Source organism: Alligator mississippiensis, chromosome 6 (genome assembly GCF_030867095.1).
Source record: "Alligator mississippiensis isolate rAllMis1 chromosome 6, rAllMis1, whole genome shotgun sequence".
NCBI lineage: Eukaryota > Metazoa > Chordata > Crocodylia > Alligatoridae > Alligator > Alligator mississippiensis.
Window position 1 is genome coordinate 30,473,933 of NC_081829.1, and position 22,710 is coordinate 30,496,642.

Genomic DNA, 22,710 nt, shown 5'->3' on the forward strand with positions numbered 1-22,710 from the left:
CAGAGGCTGAGAGAGATCTTGAAGTCATAGTTGACTCCAAAATGAACATGAGCCAGCAGTGTAATGAGGCCATCAACAAGGCCAATCGCACCTTGTCATGTATTAGCAGATGCATGACCAACAGATCAAGGGAGGTGATGCTCCCTCTCTATGCAGCATTGGTCAGGCCACAGTTGGCGTACTGTGTCCAGTTTTGGGTGCCGTACTTCAAGAAGGCCACAGAGAATCTGGAGAGGGTTCAGAGCAGGGCAGTCACATGATTAGTGGCCTCCGTGAAAGACCCTGTGAGGGGAGGTTGAGAGATCTGGATTTCTTCAGCCTTCACAAGAGACATGTGAGAGGAAACATTGTAGCCACCTATAAGTTTATCAAGGGAAGACAACAGTGAATTGGTGATGCGCTATTTACCAGAGCACCCCAGGGAATAACTAGTAATAATGGGTGCAAACTAGTGGAGAGTAGATTTAGGTTAGATGTTAGGAACACATTTTTTACAGTAAGGGTGGCCAGAATCTGGAATGGGCTTCCAAGAGAGGTTGTACTATCATCTAACTTGGAGGCCTTCAAGAGGTGGCTTGATAGTCACCTGGCTGGAGTCATCTGACCTTGGCCCTCTTTCCTGCCAGGGGTAGGGGGTCAGACACAATGATCCATTGCAGTCCCTTCTGACTCTAAAATCTATGAATCTATGAAAGGGAGCAAACGGAGTTCAGCCTGAGGGTTTTCATCCCCTGCAGAGAGTTTCACCCCCTGCTACTCCCCCAGAGAGTGGGGCAGGTGTATTGGAGCCCCTCTAAGGTGAGAGGGCTTCCCTTCAGCACTAGCTGGGAAGCCCCAAGAACAAGCTTCCTCCACTGCCTTTCCCCACTTCTCATCCTGAAAACAGTGAGCACTGGCTGAGAGCTGTGGCCATTGCTATGGGAACCTGGCTGCAGACTCCCAGCCCAGATTTCATGGGCAATGCCTGGTTTTGTGGAATTTGCAAATCACTAATTCAGTTAGGTCACTAGGTATCTATTGTACTTCTGAGTGCTTCTGAAACCATACTGGGACTTGGGAATCTCCTTGGCGAGGAAAGTAAGTCTACCGATAAGATTTCAGGTGAGGATATTCCTAGCTATGGACAGGACTGCAATGCTGTGATAATTGTTGCAGTCCAATATCTTTCCTTTTTTTGAGTATGGTAATGATTCTGTGCATCTCTCAAGACCCTGAGAATCTGACATATAGTTTTTTCCTTGCTTATAAATGTTAGTTGGTGTTCCATCAAGAGACATACTTTTTCATTTTTTATTTGCTCGATGGCTTTCAAGGCCTCTTGATAAGTTGGTGTGTGTGTGTTGTGGAATGGCTTTGATGGTAATGTCTTCAACATTAGAATCTCAGTTCAGGAGATCTTGAAACTGTTCCTTCCACTGTGCATTGATGATGGAACTTTTTTTTTTTTAAAGGATTCTTGATCCTTGGATCCCAGAGGGATGGCTCCTTGTGTGTTCAGCGTATGGATTGCTTTGGTTGCACTGAAGAAACTACACAATTTTTTTACACTTATTTGTCTAGATCTCAGTTTTAACATGGTGATAAATATTTTGCTTCTGTTTGGAGCTGATGTCATACTGTCAAGTTTTGAATGCTCTCCTCTTTCTATCAGTAAAAGCTTGAATTTCCCTACCATTTTCATCAAACCAGTCCTTATGTTTCTTTGTAGAGAAGCCTAGAGATTTCTCATATGCCTCATGAATGGCTTCTTGAGGGTCTCCCAGTGATTAGTGCTGTCAACATCATCAGAGAGTTTCTCCCTGAGGCACTGCTTGAGATGATCACTTTCAGCAATATTGAACCTCTTCCTTGGTTGCTTCTATTGGTTATGTCATTTTACAGTAATATGAATGGTCATAATAGAATGTATCTAATGATGATCTGTCCAGCAGTTGCTTGCAAGGGGGATAGTTCTGGTGATACAGATGTCACAGGGATTCCAGTCATGCACTGTGGCATAGATAATTGGATGTCAGAGTTTTGAGTGGAGATGCATTCATGATGTCTTCCATTTGTTGCTATGGCAGAGTAAGGAGTTAACAATGATGAGAACGTGTTCCAAACACTTGTTCAGAAGAAGAATTCCATTTGAATTCACTTTTCCCATGCCTTCCTTTCCCAGTGTTCCTTTCTGTAGCTCAGAGTCTCTGCCCACTCTAGAACTGAAATTACCAAGAAAAAAAATATTTTATCTTCTTTGGGGACAGATGATAGGATCTGGTGAGTTTAGAACAGAATTCATTTGTTTCATCATCTACATCAAGGGTTGGTGTGTATACACTGATAATTGTTGCATGTTGTTTGTTGGTTAGTTGAAGATGAATGGTCATGAGACTCTTGCTGATCCCAAGTGGACACTCAGGCATCTGAATAAGTCTTGATCTTGATAGCAAAACAAATGCTGTTAATATTTCTGTCATCTTTGGCTTTTCCTTCTCAAAAGAGGGTGTAGCCACTACCATTCTCCTCTCCTGTGCCTCTAGTGCAGCAGTGTCAGTATCAAATTGTAAGTTTTCCAGTCAGGGAAAATGAGACAAACTATGCTTAGGACACTTTTCCTAGCCCCCTCCCCAGTCAGGGTGAGCAGATTGGATCTTAATTAGGCCTGCTTAGTTATAATTGCAGCTGCCAAAATGCACAACTCTCTCAGTTCTAAGTACAAAACAAGCATCATATAATCATCACTAGGGAAAACTATGTTGTCCACAATCACCAGGAAATCCAGCACTGGCCCCAATTTCCTGTTAAATCAAACCAAAAAAATACAGTAGTAATGTAGGCTGAATGAAGGCACCCTCTGTCAACCAGCAGTGGAGGAAAAATGTCCAGCACACCTACAGCCTAAGGAATGACCTGCTGGGTGGCTCGGAAGTGGAAAGGGATCTTGGAGTCCTAGTGGACTCCAAGATGAACATGAGTCGGCAGTGTGACGAAGCCATCAGAAAAGCCAATGGCACTTTATCGTGCATCAGCAGATGCATGATGAATACGTCCAAGGAGGTGATACTTCCCCTCTATCGGGCGCTGGTCAGACCGCAGTTGGAGTACTGCGTGCAATTCTGGGTGCTGCAATTCAAGAGGGATGCGGATAACCTGGAGAGGGTCCAGAGAAGGGCCATTCGTATGGTTAAGGGCCTGCAGACCAAGCCCTACAAGGAGAGACTAGAGAAACTGGACCTTTTCAGCCTCCACAAGAGAAGGTTGAGAGGCGACCTTGTGGCTGCCTATAAGTTCATCACGGGGGCACTGAAGGGAATTGGTGAGTATTTATTCACCAAGGCGCCCCAGGGGGTTACAAGAAATAATGGCCACAAACTAGCAGAGAGCAGATTTAGATTGGACATTAGGAGGAACTTCACAGTTCAAGTGGCCAAGGTCTGGAACGGGCTCCCAAGGGAGGTGGTGCTCTCCCCTACCCTGGGGGTCTTCAAGAGGTCCCTTCCAACCCTAACATCTATGAATCTATGAATCAGTGAGGGTTGGAGCTACTGAAAAATCAGCTGTGTGCCACGAGGAGGCTGCAAAAAATCTGTTGTCTCACTGCGACTTAGGTAGGTCCCTAATCATCATCTCCATGACTAGGGACTTCTGGTAATCATTAGAACCTGCCCTTGTCACTGCTTGCTCACCACTGTAGGACTTGCTATTGAAGGAAAATGCCTACGCGTGTCTACTTTTGATGGGGGGATGCCATTGAGCATCAGTAACCACATGATACTTTGCAGAAAGGAAACTGTAAGCCAAAGAACACCTATACAACTGAAAGTTTCTATTCTGCTGCTACCTTCATCTATCTTTGTAGCCATTGTGGAGTATTCTTCCTTCATCATCCTGCTCCATCATTGAGGACTTCAATTTTTTGGGGGGGATCACTCAGTCTGGAAAACTTGTTCTCGACCTTGCCACAGCTGGGCACAGGACTACAGCCTCCACAGCCCAGTGGGTGGGGGGGGAGGGGCATGTTTCTCCCCACCCCCCGTTCCTCCACCACTTTGCCTGTGTTCCCCCATCCCACTGCATCACCTGCATCCCCCCATGCTCACCCCCATAGACTTACCTGGAGGGGGCTGCGGAAGCTGCTCTCTACCACCTTGTCTGGCTGCTACATGCATGTATGAGCATGCACATGCACATCGTACCCTCTGTGTCCCGCTCCCCCCAGTCCCAAGCAGCCGTTTGCAAGATAGATCTCAGCCAGCTTGAAAGAGGAAACTCTCCATTTCCTGTGTTTTTCTTTTTCAAAGGAGAAAATCTGTATTTTTCTCCTTTAAATGGGAAAATATGCATTTTCCATGTTTTTTCCATGGCAAACAGAAAACCTGGATCCCCGGTCATATGTATCCATTTAATTGAAGAGCTCCAGGTCACTCTTGATAGCATCTGTGAAGCAGATGAAATGCTTGGTCTAACTGTCAACTTCATAAAAACCAAGATGCTTTACTAACCCACCCTAAGCCAACCAGCTGCTCCTCCACTTACTACAATTAGAGGGCAATCCTTGGAGACTGTTGAGTATTTCCTTTCCTTGGGTAGCTACCATTCCCAAAAAGTAAACAAAGGCAATGATATTTAACAGCGAATAAAATCTGCCAATGTTGCCTTTAAATGCCTCCAAAACCATGTCTTTGATGACTGTGACATCAAGACCCAAACCAAACTTCTCATCTACCAGGCTGTTGTCATCCCTACCCTGCTTTATGGGTGTAAAACTTGGATGACAAATCAGAAACACCTGAAAGCTTTGGAACATTTCCATCAGTGATGTCTTCAGAAAACCCTCCATATAAATTGGAAAGACAGAAGAATGAACATCAGCATTATGGCTCAAGCAAGCACCACTAACACTGAATCCAGGTTTATGGCAGGTCCTGTCCAACAGAGCTGATGCCATATAAAGATGCTTGACAACTGACTCCCAGAACAGATCCTATACTCCCAATGGAGGGCAAATAAAGCACTTCAAAGACACCCTGAAGGCAAACATAAAGAGGTGTAACATCAACATTAGCACTTGGGAGACCCTTGCTCAGGACTGACCAAAATGGAGGAAGATTCTCTGGGAGGGACCTCAACACTTTGAAACAGCTCATTGATGGGCAGAAGAGGAAAAGAGGAACAGGCAAAAAGATCAGAACATCCAACACAGCAACACAGTGCCCATCCCTCCTGGAAACACCTGTCCACACTGCAACAGGATATGTGGATCTAGAGTAGGGGAGGGGGAGGGTGAAGGGGAGGGTGGCTGTTCCCTCCCCCCCCGCAACTTCCTCCTCAGCCTGCCCACTGGCCGAGAAGGGGGCATGGCCAGGTGATCAACCGGGCTCCCAGGTTCCAGCTCAGGTCGGGGGAGTAAAGCCCTACTTTGGGATCTCTCCACCCTGAACCAGGCACAGCCCGGCTGGGGGTCCAGAGCCAGGCGGAGGGGGGCCAATCCCCCCTCCACACTTCCCCCTCAGATGAGCCTGCCGGCCAGGAAGAAGACATGGCTAGGTGACCTCAGGTCCCAGATTGGGTGGAGAGAGTAAAGACCACGCTGTGGGTTTCCCCACAGTCGGGAGCTAGGGTAATCACCCAGCCATGCCCCCTCCCAGGGTGGCAGGCCAGCTGAGGAGGAAGTGTGCGGGAAAGAGGGATGAAGGCCCCCACCCACCTAGATCTGGACCCCCAGCCAAACCCTGCCCAGCACCAGGGGGAAGCCCGTAGTGGGGACCAGTTTCTCTCTCACTCCCTCCTCAGCCAGCCCACCAGCTGGCTGAAGAAGAACCATAACTGGATGATTGCCCTGGCTCCCAGCTGCAGGGAAACATACAGTGGGGGTTTTACTTCCCCTGCCCAAGCCAGGAGCTGAAGCAGTGACATGGCTCTGTTCTCTCCCTGGCTGGCCGGCCAGCTGAGGAAGGGCTGGGTGGGAAAAGTGGCCTCCACTGCAGGCTTCCCCCCATGCTGGGCACAGCCTGGCTGGGGGGGTCCCTTCCCCCTTTACTCCCTCCTCAGATGGCCTGCTAGCCAAGGAGGGTGTGCAGCCAGGTAACTGCCCAAGCTCCCAGCTGCAGGGAAGCCCAGAGTGAAGGCTTTACTCCCCCTACCCAAACTGGGGCCTGGGGCAATCACCCAGCCACTGCCTTTCTTCGGCCGGCAGGCTGGCTGAGGAGGAAGTGACAGAGGGAAAAACAGCCTCCACTGTGGGCTTCTCTCCTGCCCTGCTCCCAGCACAGCCAGCTAGAGGTCTGGAGCTGGAGAGGGGGGTGTTTCCCCCACTCAACTCCCTCCTCAGCTAGCCAAGGAGGGGGCATGGCTGGGTTACTAGTCCGGGTCTGGCTCTGGGTGAGGTGGCTGTGGGGGAAGAGAGGGAGAAATGCCCTGCTTGGGGCTTCCCTCTTTCCCCTTTACCCTCACACAAGAGAAACTCCAGCTGGGGGTCTGGTGCAGGGTAGGGGGTTCCCCCCACACTCCCTCCTCAGCTGTCCCAGATTGAGGAGGAGGCATGGCTAGGGGAACCATTTCTGGGCAAGGGGGAGAAAGAGAGAAATGACCCACTGGGAACTTCACCCCTGCCCCTTCCCCAGTGCCAGGGGGACCCTGGCTGGGGGTCAGTATGGGGGGGGTGTTTCCCCCCATGCCCCTTTAACAGCTGGCTGGAGGCTAAACAGGAAGCAAGGATGGGAGAGCTGCTCATCTTCCAGCTGTCTGCAGTGCTTGGCAGGCTAAGAGGCATGCTTTAGCAGCCCTTGTCTCCTGGTATGGGCCACTGCAGGGATTTGACTGCCTTTCAGGTTTGAAAAGTGACTATCAGTTCATTTTCTTATAGGTTCAATCTAGGCAGAAACCTGCAAAGATTGAATTGATTCAGCCTCAGGCTTTTTGACTGTCTGTACTTAGCAGAGGTGGGCAAAAGAACAGATTCAAGGATACCTTTAAAGCCAATCTGAAAAAATGCAGTATTAATACCAATATGTGGGACACTCAAACACTGAATTGGTGCAGTGATGTACTACAAAGCATCAATAATTTAAAAAAAAAACTCACTTCACGTTGGAAGAGGATAGAAAAGAGGGAGAAAAAGCTGTGACATGACAATACCAGGATCTATCCATTCTGCTCTGAAGTATTTGTCACATCTGCAGCTGAACCAGATCTCAAACTGACCTCCTAAGTCCTCTACAGGCTCATTGATGACTTCCCTATTTACTGGAAGACTGTTATCCTCATACTGAAGGAGTGCCAACAATATTAATTCACTCTACTTAGATCCACACCTGAAGTTGGGCAAGAAAAATTGATGTGAACATTTATCCAAAGCTGTTCATAGCATGCATGTTCCAGAGAGCTGACGTTGTTAGAAGCACAAGAAACTGACTCTCAGCTCACTATGGCAGTTAAAGTGAAGTTATGGTACACTCCAAAACAGCAATGGAGTGCCTCGATGTTAGAGCTGACTGTATAAGTGGGTTATTAAAAATATTCAAAAAAAATCAAGCGTTCTTGTCCTGTGATTTTTCTTTTTTTACTTTTAAGAAAAACTCAACAAAAATTACACTTAGTTTCATTTAAAGATTTGTCAAGAACTCTCAGGATTTTTTTCTCCCTATCCTCTCCTTACAAAAAGTGTGCATGTGTGGTGGAGGAAAGAGGACTGGAAGGCCTTTTTTTAAAAAAAAAAATGGTTTGTTTGTTTTTAAAATATGTTCAGGCCTAAAAATCCCCACTAATTCGGCATCACCTCAGAGAAGCAACATGCACAGTGAATGTTTACACTCAGAGGTAAAGATTCTGGAATTACATTAACCGTGCCTCTGGTGATGCTGAAGCCACAAGAAAATCTAACTCACCTTCTCAAGGTGGAATGGAACATGAAGTTCTAAAGAGGACTAAAAAACTAGAAAATAACTTTTGTTTTAATTAGGACACAGCTCTATGTGATTCTTAATATGCTTGGGGAGCAAGCTGGCTGAGCAAGAGGGCATCATTATTACAAGATCACTTTGGGGGCATGTACTGTCAGCATCTGACTTTGTAGTCCTCTCCCTTTCTGCCACAACCTCAAGCTAATTCCCAGACCAGGAAAGACATATTTGGATTATCTTTGGGTTTACATTATCTTATTTTTTTAATCTACATAAAAAACAGCATTTTTGTACAACTGTTCCCCAGAGGTATTAATTGTTTAAAACAACGGTGGCCAACCTTTTTTGCCCTGTGGGCCAGATGGGCCATCTCTGGTCTACTTGGAGTCCAGATTCTGCTGGTAAGCCTGATATAGCATCTGTGGAGGGAATACAGCTTGGCCCAAATCTGGTGTGCAGGAAGTGGGGGTATGGGGCACGTCCTGGCTTTGATCCAGCCGGGTATGGTGGGAAGGGGGGTGGGGAGAGCAGGCTCAATGTACCATTCCCATGATCTGGTCATGGGGACAAGACTGTCCTGGGCCTGAAATGGTCATATGCAAGGGGAAGCAGGCCGGACACTAACCCAGCCATGCAGAGGTGTGGTAGGGTGGGGAACTCCCAGGCCTGATCTGGCTGCATGAGACTTGAAAACTTGGCAGCAGGGGAGTGGTGGCAGTATTAATTGTCACTGCTTCCCTGCCTCCACATTTCGTGACCCATGGAGAACTTAGCAGACTGGACGTCATGACTCCACAGGCTGGATTTGGCCCATAGGCCAGGGTTGAGCGCTGCTGGTTTAAAAAGACATGTTACATTTTAATGTCAAAACCAAAGCAAAAAACCTAATCAACCAAAAAAAAAGTATTCACCTTGCTGGTATGACAACAGGGACTCTTAAAAATAGTTAATTAAACCAAACCGAACAAAAAATATCTGAATCTGAAAGCAAGGATACTTAATACCCTACAACACAGCAGGCAACGTACAATATTGTATTTTATCCAATACAGCTTTCTTAATGCCACAGCTGTCATTTTAAAGCAGCAGGTATATTTGCCCTCCTTATAAAGATATGAATGGCACAATATTAGGTAGCCTTTTTCTGGTTTTCCCACTATGATATTAAAATAAAAAAGGAAGTTGCCACTGAGTGTGTTTGGCTATTAAGTAATGGATCTGATTCCACTAACCTATAAAACCTTGATCAACATAAACTGAGTATAGAAAAAGTCTAAAATAAAATAGTACCAACTGAGAATAGCAGTGGTTTTTTGCTGGGCAAATGATTACAACATAGTTTGGAGAATGGAGAGAAGGCCCTGAAGGGTAGAGAGACTCTTTTGGTTTGCCTTCACACTGATTTGAATATCTGTAGCATGTTAATAAAGAAAAGCCATAAGCAGAGGAACTGGAATGGTATAGTTATTTTTGAGCATGATTTTACCTTCCCCACTGGTAGTTTTGTCCCCCAAACTAAAAGCAACATCCTGGAAACAAAAGTTAGAACACAGGCATGACTCAAGAAAGGTCAAAGAGAAGGAGGCAGGGGAAAAATATACATAAGAAAGGAGAATCAGGTTCAACATGTGTAATGGCATACTTATTAAAAGTTGCACTCTCCTTTAGGTGCTGATTATTATTACTCACAGAGAAATGTGAAACACAAAAAGTGAAGATCAATTTTTGTGCAGTTAATAGTCAACCCCAATTCTGATTGCCATGTAACTAGAATTCTGACATCTTTAAAATACACTGCACAGCTAGCTAGTGCTTTGCATCACTTGAATAGTGGAAACAGAAGTTTAGAACTGGTTTTACTAAACACCATACTTGACAATTAATGTACATTAAAAGAGTATATTTCATTCCATTTGATTCTACACTGGCAATATGGATAGGACATCACTGTGTAATACAAATCAGATTTTTTCACTGCAGGAAACTGATTGTGTAGTTACCAGGTCTGAATTAAACTAGTCAAGGTTATTTTCTGCAGGAATAAAAGAATAAAAAGAAATGATAACACACTAATGGAATCCATTGGCTTGAGGTTACTGGATGGTGACTGCAGTTGTGCGATAAACATTAGCTAAGTCCACTGATGAGACAACCTGCAGATAAACTTCTTTTCTATCCTCACTAGGCAAGAAATAGCAATAAGTCTGAAGTAATCCACAAATTAGGGTGTGTGTAGAAGAAACAGGGGCCCTAAAATGAAGCGGTGGGTTTTTAAAAACACCGATTCAATTTAGGGCCCTTTAAAACCTCGTATTGTGTACACCTGTATAACTTACCTGTACCTGCCTCTCCGGCAGTGGAGAGGAGAGGGCAAGCTACCAGCAGGTGGAGAAGTCCTTGGACTTGGGGGGGAGGAGCTGGTGCTTCCCTCTGTGGCAGCAGCAGCCCCTGGCCAGGCAGCATCCGCCTTCAGGCACCCAGCTTGGGTGGTCCCAGGGGGCACCACAGTTGTGGAGGGAAACACCAGGCCCCTGTACAGCTCAGGCAGGCAGGCAGGCTCCAGGGGGGGGCAGGGATCAGGCTTGCTGCTGCTTTTTTTTTTCCTTGGGTGGAGCCTGCCTTCCCAGGCTTCTGCCAGGCTGCCTGCATGGGCTTCCTACAGAGCCCCTGAGCTGCATGGAGCCTGGTGCTTCACTCTGCAGCTGCAGGGCACCAAACTAAAACTCCTCAGAGGAGTTTTAGTTTGCTGTGCCCCCAAGTCATTTAAGGCGCATTATGCCACCGAATTTACTACAGTGGATGGAATTACTGCGCAACACACTGCCAGTGTGTGCAAACACCAACACCATTAAAATGGTGCAAAAGCATTTAACCTGCTTTAGTGTCGTGCACACATGCCCCTCATTTCATCTACACACAACCTAGGTGGCCCATATAAAGCCTAAGCATTCCCAAGAAATCTCCCATTAAGTCAGAGTTTCTCTCTGCTGAAAAGAAGTATAATAGTCAAAGGCTTCCAGAGGCCAACTGACTAAAAATCACTGGGTAGACATGACTCTAAAAATGCTAGAGTAAACATTGTTTCACAGAAGATATGTAGCTCCAGGAACAAGTAACATTGTTCCTGCAATTAGAATTCAATTCAGCAGAACTTAAAACACAAGCAGAAACAGATTTTCATCTGTCCATGACGTTTTTGTTTTACTGACCCTTTCAACAGGGAATTGTATGCTTTTTATGCACATAATGAAGTGTCACCCATACTCCCAGGAAAAGTCTGTCTATTCAAGGATACTTCACTATTGTCCTCAGAAAAACAACACATGCTTCTTTGATAGCGATAAAAAAAATTGGCTACAAGTTCATGAAAAATCTGGTCTCAACGTTAAGAATCAAAAGGGCTTTTCCTCACTACACTGCCAGAGAGAGAACCTGAGGTTTTTTACCAAAACCTCTAGCTCAAGTTAAATTTTACTATAGGTTCAAGGTAACTGGTGCAAAAAGGTATGACAGGATTAAAACCTGGAGTGATACTGATGCTTCTGCTAGTAATTTAACAGGGGATACAACAGCTCAAAACCCCATACATCATCGACTTTTAATTCAGTCTCTCTGGGCATGTCAGTGCAAAAATACGTGTGTCCTAGCTCATGTGCACACAGGCACATGCTTGAGCATCTGCACGGAAGAACTTCACATGACCCGTAGTCATAGATCTACATCCCACTTGTACAGCAGTCACAGAAGTTTGGTGCTAGGACTTCAGATTAGGCAGCCCAGTGTTTTTAGTACACCACTAATCTGTGTTAGTCAATCAGTGTTGCTGTCTTTTATGAGAATTTGATAGACTTTTCTGAGTCCTAAGCAGAAGTGTTTTTGCTCTGACAGACAACACATTGTGCTGAGGCCTTTCTGATTCTGCACTCTCCTTGCTTCTAACCATTCCTGCCAACACCAAGCCATAGATATAGCCCAGTATGACCCATTGCTTCTAATTTTTTTCAAAGGGTAGATGGTTTGCAATCTGGTGGAGACCATTTTAAGCGCCATTCTGAGCAATAGAAGGTGATGTGACTGAGGAGGGAGTTTGCCATGCAGAGACCAGTCCTTTGTTGTGATGGTCTGACTCTACACAAGTGTTTATGGTGCAGGACAATCAGCACTGAGCAGTGGGATCATGTCATCACGCCAACCCACAATGAACAGAGCCTCCAAATCTTCTGCATAGGGAGGCAGGCGTTCCTAGAGCTATGCAAGGAGCTTGCCAGAACACTCCAGTGCCTGGAGAAACAAATGAAGGAACCCATACATGTTTAGAAACAGACTGCTACTGCCATCTGCAGGCTATTCCAGACTGCTACAAGTCTACCATTTTGGTGCTGACAAGTCAACTGTTACCGCTGCTTGTGTTTATGCAGCTAAAGAGACTTTACTATTTGTCTTAGTGTTTGGAAGCTTTTTCATTATCCCTAAACTTCTTGACCCACAAGAAATAGAACACAGGAAGAATAAGATGTCTGAGTGAACTCAAGAGAAATAAGATGACATCCAATAGTACAAAGTGCTCCACCATGCACTTAGAACTAGAAGAACATCTGATATAATCAGTTGAAAATGACGGAAGAGGAAAAAACCTGGGTGTATTAGTTCATGATAAAATGCAGCCATGAAAAAAGAAATGCTATCTTGTATCCTTAGTCAGGGTATTTCATGTAGACATAGGAAAACTATTAAAGACAAGGTCTGGATACAATTCCATCCTGGAACACAGTTTCGGTACAGGAAAAATTAATTCAAAGTGAAACAGGTACAGGGAAGTATGACCAGAAAAGTGAGAGTATATCCTTTAAGAGGAGATTAAAAGACTTTGGCTTGTTTAACCTACCAAAGCCAAGCCTAAAGGGGATCTGAGTAGTGGAGATGGGTAAACTCCAGAGAGGGAAAAGTATTATCTAGCTAAAAAACAATGTTCATGCAAGAATGGATGGGTTTAAACTGCCCATAAATACATTTAGACTGGAATCTGAAGGTTTCTAACCAAAGACAGGAGGTTTTGGACCAAAGAAAGGATGGCTTCCCTTTAAGAATAGTGAGAGCAAAACCCTAACTAGTTTTAAATGGACCTTGATCATTATGAAGAGGATTATATGACATGGTTACTTACAAGGGGACTCAATAATACAGTACAGTTCACCATACCAGTCGTATGAATCATGTGCCTATAGGGTTTGGGGACCACAAAGACAAGTTCATAATTATCAATGCAAAATTTCAGAAAAGGTACTGAAGAGAGTGGGCGCTACCTATTGGGACAAGCAGGGATGTTATTCCCTCATAAAGACGTGACCTGTTATTCTGGGGCACCTACTGTTATGCCTCAGGAAACAGTGCCATAATTTCAGAACTCCTGGCAAATGCAGATTTAATTATACATTTACAGGTGCAGAAATGTGCATTTGGCAAACTGAAATCAAGATGACAATTCCTCCAAATCTGCTAGAACATCAGTTTGGTCAACTGTGTTTGTAATATTGTGCAGTCCACATTCTACATCACCTTGGTGTGGAGAAAAGCAAGAATTTTTTGAATGCAGCAGACTGAAGTTACTGTCAGGTTACAAACCCAATACAAGCAACCATAAATTGCAACTATCACCAGGACAGGTGAGAAAAGGAAGTAAAGGGTTTTTTATGTCCCCAGATTTTACTTTGCAAAGAAACGTGGCTGAGGAATGACAGAGTATCATGTCCTGACAAGGGGGTTGCAATTTTATGCACTGTTGTGGCATACCTAACAAAATATTTTCTATGGCTGACTTGGTTCATAGTTAAAACACATACCTACAGATTCAGAGAAACCTCACTGTAGACCCCAAAGCAGTTCGCAGTCAACCTAGCTGTAAATGAGTGCCTGGCATAACATTTGGAATGGGAAATTGAAGGTGACTGCATGAGATTCTAGTATATCACTACCTTTTGTGTCCCTGGCTACCCAATCTGTCATTCCTTAAGCACAGTGGATCTCATAATAGTCGGAAGACTTCTGATTCTACTTTGATCATTGATGTTTTTCTATCATGTTTGACATGGATTTATGCAATCTTAAATGTGATCCTTAATTAAAACTTTCAGAAACAACTTCTTGTATTATCCTTTTTTCCAAGCACTAATAGACCAGCAAAGTGTAGACCTAGATGAACAAAAATTATGAAAAAAAAAAATTGTTAACCTACTGAAGAACACTTTTGTAGGAATACCAGCTGTCAGTCCAGCATTAGCTACAACTGTGTGAAATGACAGACCCTCATAAACCCTCAAGTACTGTTTTGCATTGTCTCTTACTCAAGCTAGGATGGATCATGCATTTGGAATACTTTGAGTTCACTGTTGCAATGAAGACAAGCCCAAAGATATTTTTAAGTGTTTTATTTGTACACTCCTAAAGCATAATATACCACTAATCCTCTGATAGATTTCCTTTCTCCAGAGGTGAGCTCAATACTATTAAAAATCTTCTTACCAGGGCTATGTTTGTGAGATGCTAATGATCTAGGCAAAAGTTATATATCAGCACCACGCTTATGTTACAGTAAGAAAAGCATCTATATGAGTACCTAATGAACCAAAATGAGACTATAACTAGTTACAGTATTGTGTAACACAGCGTTTGCATCACTGTGTCAGGCAACACATCATGATAACAACATCTAGCTACCCCCTGATTCATATCACAAAGTATCACGAGGCAAACATCACTTGACCACAACTTATTCATTCCCAGATAATGTTGAGCTATTCTATCTCTAGCAAGCTTACTTCACATGATAGAAAACAAGCCCATCAGACTCAGAACATGGAAATGGATCACAGTGATAGGTATAATTATTATGACTTGTTTTACATATAGCCTTTTGATGAGTTCTCAGAGGTGTTCCTGGAAGTTTGGCTACATACTCATTTATTCTCCTGCATGGTCTGTGACCTCTTGACTCACATCTCCTACATCCCATACGTTCAAATTATAAACTTGAGGGATTCTGAAAATCACAATGGAACTGAAAGATTAAAATTCCCCCACAGGATATATAATCTAAACCCATAGAAATTATTTCTCTTTCTACAGCTCCAAATGCGATCAAAACCACACAGTTAACAAAAAGAATAAATCATTTCTTCATCCCTGAAACTAGCTTGGAAGACTATACATTATTATAAAGTTCTTCACACTCAGAAGATGAAATAAAGCATTGACTTGAAGTAGATGAATGGAGCAATTTAAAGAAGCATAATTGCTGTAGGAGAGGAAAGAAAATTTATTAGAATACTCACTTTGACGAATCTATGAAGTATATTACAAGAGCACCAATACTAAGAGCGAAGACTAAGACAACCTGCAGGAGAAAAGAAAAAGTGCAATTACCTAACAGTGTTAGACTGAAACATTTATTCTTTTAGAAATGAAAGACAGAGAAAGTAATTCAAAAAAAACATTATTCATTTTACATTTGCCTGTCATTTGCTTTACAGAAAGGAACCTCTCCTGCTTGTATCCCATGCACTACATGTATTACTATGACTTATTTTCTGCAATGGGAAGGAAAAGGCTGAATTCTGTCTCAGGGAAATGCAGACTACAAATAGATCCTATATTTTAATCTTTGCTAAAATAGATTCATTAATTTCAAAAGACAGGCTTCCCCAGTGCATGGCATTCAAGTCATATTACAGTTCTATCAGAACTATATGTCAGCTTTACAGTAAAAAATTCTGCTTATACCTTGTAGGTAACCAATAAAGATGATAGATCAGATTGCATATACGTTTATATTACATATGCAGTGGTGAAATCCATATGATAAATTGTAGAACTGTGTAGGAATTTGCATTTACCTTTCACCTTTGATCATGTTGCTGACGATTAATAGCACCTTCTCTCTTGGGATGTTTTCTAAAATTTAAAACCCTCAAAGACATCCACATGCCTTATTTTCCTTTCACCATCCTACTGGAGAAATAATCCTTCTTTCCAACCAGCCGTGATATAAAGGTGAATCTTTGGCTAGGGAAAGGTTTAAGACTCTCACAAATGAGGAAAACTAAAAATTAATGAAAAAAATCTGAGAAACTTCTTTTAAATAAAACATTGGTCGTTAAATTCTGATCTAATAACCTTTCAAATACCATATCTTTTGGATTTATCAAAATATATTTTAAAGCAAATTGTAGATTTTTCTCAATATAAATTAGTTATAATTTTCTGGTTTTGAGTTCTCTCATTTGATCACAGGATACTAAGGACCCTGGGTATATAAAGAAAAGGCATGTGAACATGACTTTACAAGCACTCATGGTGCTCTGGCCAGATGCTAGATGACTGGAAGAAAGCCAGCGTGGTCCCCATCTTCAAAAAAGGGAAGAAGGAGGACCCAGGCAACTATAGGCCCATTAGTCTTACTTCAATCCTGGGGAAACTCTTTGAGAAGATCATCAAGGAGCACATCTGTGATGGGCCAGCAGCAGGGATGATGTTCAAGGGCAACAAGCACAGTTTCATTAGGGGCAGGTCCTGTCAGACCAACCTGATTGCCTTCTACGATCAGGTCACAAAAGCATTGGACGCAGGTATCGTGGTAGATGTAGTCTTTCTGGACTTCAGCAAGGCTTTTGACACTGTTTCCCACCCCATTCTCAACAAAAAACTAGGTGACTGTGGCATTGATGCCTACACAGTCAGATGGATTGCAAATTGGCTGAAGGGTCATACTCAGAGGGTAGTGGTGGATGGGTCTTTTTCAACCTGGAGGGAAGTGGGCAGTCGAGGCCCCCAGGGCTCGGTCCTTGGGCCTGCACTGTTCAAATTCTTTATTAGTGACTTGGACGACAGGGTAAAAAGCAGCCTGTTTAAATTTTCTGATGAGAGCAAGATTTGGGGTGAGGTGGGCACGCTAGTAGGGAAGGACAGATTACAGCAGGACCTGGACAGGTTACAGGGGTGGGCTAACGAAAATAGGATGGGTTTCAATACTGACGAGTGCAGGGTGCTGCACTTGGGCAGTAGGAACCAGCAGCATACTTATAAGCTGGGAAATTCCCTTCTCGAGAGCACAGTGGCAGGAAGAGATATTGGAGTCATTACAGACTCCAAGATGAACATGGGCCAACAATGCGAGGCCACGGTCAGTAGGGCTAACCGTACCTTGTCATGCATCCACAAATGCATCTCAAGCAGGGCCAAGGAGGTGATCCTTCCCCTCTATACGACACTGGTCAGGCCAGAACTGGAGCACTGTGTTCAGTTCTGGGCACCACACTTCAGGAGGGATGTAGACAGCATTGAGAAGGTCCAGAGGAGGGCCACTCTCATGATCCGGGGACAGCAGGGCAGACCCTACGAAGAGAAGCTACGGGACGTTAACCTGTTCAGCTTTCACAAGAGAAAGCTGAGGGGGGACCTGGTGGCCATCTATAAACTTACTAGGGGGGACCAGCGGGGTTTGGGAGAGACCTTATTCCCCCGAGTGCCTCCTGGAATAACAAGGAATAACGGCCACAACTTGTTAGAGAGTAGAGACTAGACATCTGAAGGCACTACTTCACAGTCAAGGTGGCTAGGATCTGGAACCAACTTCCAAGGGAAGTGGTGATGGCTCCTACCCTGGGGGTCTTTAAGAGGAGGCTTGATGTCTACTGGCTGGGGTCATGTGATCCCAGTTTCAATCCTGCCGAGGGCAGGGGGCAGACTTGATGATCTACAAGGTCCCTTCCGACCCTACTTCTATGAATCTATGAAAACCAGTATCAATTCAAATCTTTTCTGACAAATTTCTAAAACATTTTCTCCATTAAAATACACAGCAAACAAATATGGAGTAAAGATGTGTTGTAATCTAGATGTTATTGGCTCTTGTTTAAGGATAATTATCTAAATGTGTCCTAAACTTATGCCAATAAAACCTCTGTTACACATCAAAATATATGTATACTATGCAGCTATATACACATTGTATATTTTTCTACCAAATAGATAGTTGAGTAAGTCTATCATTATAGCTTCTCTACTATGCTTGGAAGCTAGGAAGACCTTGGACCTTTGCCCTGTAGGTTGATACAATTCAATATTGTTTGAGTAGCAAGAGAAGAAGAAAATATATATCAAGGGAACATAAGAATTTCAAATTATAAGAAGTTATAAGAATTTCTTATCAGCTAAAAGAATTTCATATTATAAACAGCATGATATCTCAATAGATCCTTTTCAACTTGAGAAATGCTAAACCATTATGAAAATATGCACTGAGTCATTCTGAACCTAATCTCACTACTTTAGTACATAATTCTGATGTAGACAATTACTGATTCAAACAAACAGAAAGCACTGGCTCAGATAAATGTTAGCCTCCTCAACAACGCAAAGAAAAATAGGTTATAACTAAAACTCCCGCAATTTGCCAAGCCATTGGATACATAAGGATCAATTTCTAGCCTCAATAGCTCACACCTTTAAGGTGTTTCAGAGTGTCATTGGCAGCCTTACCAATGACATCATTGGGTGCAGGATGGACTGTGACAGGTTAAGACCTCTAATTCAGCCTAAGAGGTAAAGTATTGATTATCCAAACCCTGTTTTATACTTAACATTCCTTCAAGCATATGTCTGGTGTGACTCCCTTGTACATACGTCCCCACATTTTCCAGTGATATTAGAAATGGCCAAATCTTTCAAACACTCAGGATTCTACTGCATGGTAGAAAAATGTGTCCCAAGATTAATTTCATATCTTCACCAAAACAGCTCACCTTCAGTGAGTAGTGAACAGTAAATAGTACTGTAACATTCATAGTTTTTGCAGTCTTCTTTTTTTTATATAAAAGACCTATAAGCACACCATTGCCCATTCATTGCAACTGAAGTTGGATAAATCCAAGTCCTGCCTATCTGCCTGATTACTCTCCAAATCCGATCCAGAATTAGGAAGCATGAGCTGACACAATAGTAGTGGTCCGTTTTCTTTCATGTCCAGCAATGTGACTCCTATGGGAGGAATAAGACAAGCATCTTGTCTGCTGTAGTGAGAATTGAAACAGATGGCGAATGGTGTCTCTTGTGACTGTTAACTGGTCTACAAAACCTATGCAAAGTCTCTTTTAATCTTCTGGCAGGCACTGCATAAATTGCTATCCTTTAACAAGAAACAAGGAGTTGACTGTTCAGGGCCCAGGAAATGGGACATGGAGCCTCTGATGTCTAAATTGCCAGCAAATCATCTGACCTGTCAGTTTCAATCGAGTCCCAAGTGAACAGATTCATACGCTCACTGAATGGGCATGGAAACAGAACACCAGGCCATCGGGGGTTAACACCATTTCTATTCTTCTAAGATGTTAGCAAGAGTTCTTCCTGGTGATGATTCTGAAATCCTTTCACTGAGTAGCAACACAAAGTCAATGGAACTTCTTGTGGAAGTATCATTTAGCATTATTTTAAAAATATATTATTTGATCTAAGGAAATTTTGAGATCAGAAATTAGAAGTTTTTATCTTTTCAACCTGACACAGTATATCACACATGATATTTCAAAATGAAAAAAATAAAATAGTTTTAAAATACACCATTTTCCTTGCTAAACCCCCTTATTTTTAATTGACCTTGATGCCTTTGAACTAACAGGTCTCTTGAGTGTTTGTTTCCCAAACACTGGATTGTAATTAATCCCCTTGGGCACTGGAGACACAACAAGAGGATATTTCAGAAGGCATTATGCAACAAGGAACAGTAATGCAACTTGGGAGGGGTAAGCAGGAATCAACCCCAGGTGCCAATTCAGAGTGGGAACCAAACTGGCAGCCATCAAGGAGCCTGAGCCACTGCCACAGCCTGTGTTGGGGGAAGCTGCACTGAGACAATAGCTCATGCTGCCTGAACAAGGAGATAAGGGCTCTGCCCCTGCTCTACCCTGAGCACCAAAATTTAAAGGTATATCTCTGATAAGCAGGAATATGAAGGCTGACCCACTGCTTTGCCCATTTTAGAGTTTGCTTGGGGCCCATAAATCAACCTTCTCCACAATCCCTTTGGTGCGGTTATCTCAGGTAGAGATGAGTCAAGACCTTAACTGGCATGCAAAAGGATGGAAAAATAGAAGTAGCTTTTTCCTTCCCTTTGCATCCCAGAGATTATGTTGATATAGTTAATATTCTTGAAATTGGAGAAAAAATTAAAGGAAATCTCAAAAGTGAATTTATTTTGTGGAGGCAGGAAATCTGGACAAAAAATCTCAACATGAAATAGAATGCAGATTTTTCATACCAAGATGGTTTGCAACTCACTTCATTTATGGTAAATTGCTGAATTAAAGATGAACTTCTTAGCTGATTGCTGCAACTTTTACTTTAAAGGTTGCCACTTCTTCAGTCAGCTGAAGCAGAGCAGTGGTCCTGTGCAGCTGACTAGAGAAGTGCACCTTTTGAAATAAAAAGCTACAGCAAAATGCTAAAGCAACTCAGCAGTCCCATGCAGCTGTTGATTGTGGCTACATGTGCCCTTCACTAGTTTGCAAGCCCTCATCATTGTAGGGGAATAAGAAACCTAACCCTGGAAAGGATCTGGCTTCTGCTGTCTTACATTTCTGAGCCGACAGCACTCTATCATATAATTCTGCAGAAATCTGTACCTGAAACTGTTTATTATTCTAATATTATAAAAGCCTAAATCTGTCTGTCTGTCCGTAATGCTTTATTTGCGCTCTGATTGGCTGATGAAAACAACCAGAGTGCTCAAAGCATGGGGGAGCACCGCCATGATTTCAAAGCCATGCCAAGGACTAGACAGAGGGTGGGGGAGGCTCACCACCCTGCTCCCTGGAAGAGGCAGAACAGGGCCAGCATGGGGTGTTACGTGGCAGCACTCCATCCCAGTCCCCCCCCGCCCCCCCCATCATTCTTGACAGGCAATTGGCTAGTATGGTTATAACATCAGTTTAAATTATTCAACTAGATATAGAGTAATAAACCCTTTTATACCACCTAAAATAAATTAAATTGGTCATTATTAATATTTTTAAAACTCACAAAACTTAATTTTCAATATGAATACATTCAGCCTCCTAACAAAATGTTGCAACTGTTTTTATAACATTTAAAAATAAAGCTCTCATTTTTAGCCTTTCTGTCTTGAATTCCTTAATAATAAGATTACAAGTTATTGCTTACTACAATACAGCTGCATCTTACCTTTGCTCAGGGATCCACTAATTTAGGAAAACCAGGGGCAAAATTAGTAACTTAGTAGCTTCCTGATGCTTCTACCTCATTTGAAAATAAATGTATATAATTTTAAATATCAATCTTCCTTAAATAAAAATAATGAAAGGTAGTTGTATGCCTTTTACAAAGAAATAGGAATTGTTTGTTTGGTTTTATTACCAAGAAAAATCTGCATCTGGAGAGGCTTGACAAGAAGAATTGTGAGATCACAAGGCATAACTTAAAACTTTATGATCAACTGAATTAGGGGTTGGACATCTTTCTTATAACCCACAGGTTTGTAAATTTCCACATTGCCAGATTATGACATGCTGAGGCCTTAAACTATGTCTAGTTTAAAAGGCCCTATACAATAAAAGTCATCCATGAAATCCACAAAACTGGATTCTCATGAAATTTTAAAATGAATTATTGTTATTACTGCACACATTTATGAATTCAATATGAATAATAACTGTGGAGCCATACATATGTATATTTTGTCATATTAGAACAAAAATGTCCAGTTTATTTTTTCTTATTTAGAGGCCCCTCATATTGTGAAGCCCTAAACAGTAGCTTAAGCCTAAATCTGGCACTGAATTTCTATATCTGCCCCATTGGACATACAGCATTGGTAACAGAAGTGGCAGCTCTGAGCAAGTCTAGATGAAAATGCGGTGATGAAAATGCTGATGGCTTATTTACGCTGCTGATCTAATTGTCGCTACAACTTTGAAGCTGTCTAGGAGCATGGCAGCTGTTGGAGGTTTCTAGAGAGAGTTCCACTTAAGCAAGCCATAACTAGCAGAAAGTTGTCTATTAATCATGGTTGAGAGTTTATCTGTTAATTCCCCATACAGAAATAAAGCATGAGCAAGTTGCTATAGAGAAATATGAATATTTTCTCTGAAAATCAAACCTACTCTTGCTCATTTTGTGGATGGTTTATTTTACCTTAAAAAATGTTTTTGATATTGTCTTAGGACATCTCTTACTGTGATAAACCACATGGAGTTGCATCTGCTACATCATAAACTATGCAAAACATAGTAATTCATACTAGCAAGATGTGTTTCAGTATGTAGCATTAAAACAAATTAAATGTGATTAGATAAAATACAACTTTCTGGTAGGCAGTGAGTAATTTGTGATAAAATGTGCTTTCCTTTTAAAATTAAACTCTGCTCTCAAGGAGTGAAGCAGGTCATGTTTTAGAGTGGAAAAACCCACCAGCAGGATCCAATATCATGGAGCTGTCTGCAGGCTTTTTCTAGACTTGCAAATCTCTCCCCACACCCATCACTGTCTTCTTCTTTCCTTAGATGTAATGAAGAATGCCTTGCATTAAAAAGCTTGTCTACCTTTATCCCAACCATCCACCAGATCTAATAAAAAATATTACCCCCAAAAATCTCTGCCTCCAAATATCCAGTCATTCTTGACTCCATGCTCTCCTTTGGTCCCTCTAGGCCAGTGGTTTTCAACCTTTTTTCATTTGTGGACCCCTAAACAAATTTGAATGGAGGTACAGTCCCCTTTGGAAAGTTTGAATGGAAGTGTGGATCCCTTTGAATTGTATGTG

General features: G+C 42.7%; 1 protein-coding gene across 9 annotated transcripts in view; it reads right to left on the reverse strand.

Annotated features, from left to right (window-relative positions):
- Positions 1–22,710, reverse strand: part of KCNMA1 (potassium calcium-activated channel subfamily M alpha 1) — a 1,011,367-nt gene that overhangs the window by 538,713 nt on the left and 449,944 nt on the right. For all 9 annotated transcript variants that reach the window (XM_059729759.1, XM_059729758.1, XM_059729760.1 and 6 more), the window contains one exon: positions 15,212–15,273. In XM_059729759.1, the coding sequence (XP_059585742.1) occupies positions 15,212–15,273 (62 nt within the window). The remainder of the gene's footprint in view (positions 1–15,211; positions 15,274–22,710) is intronic.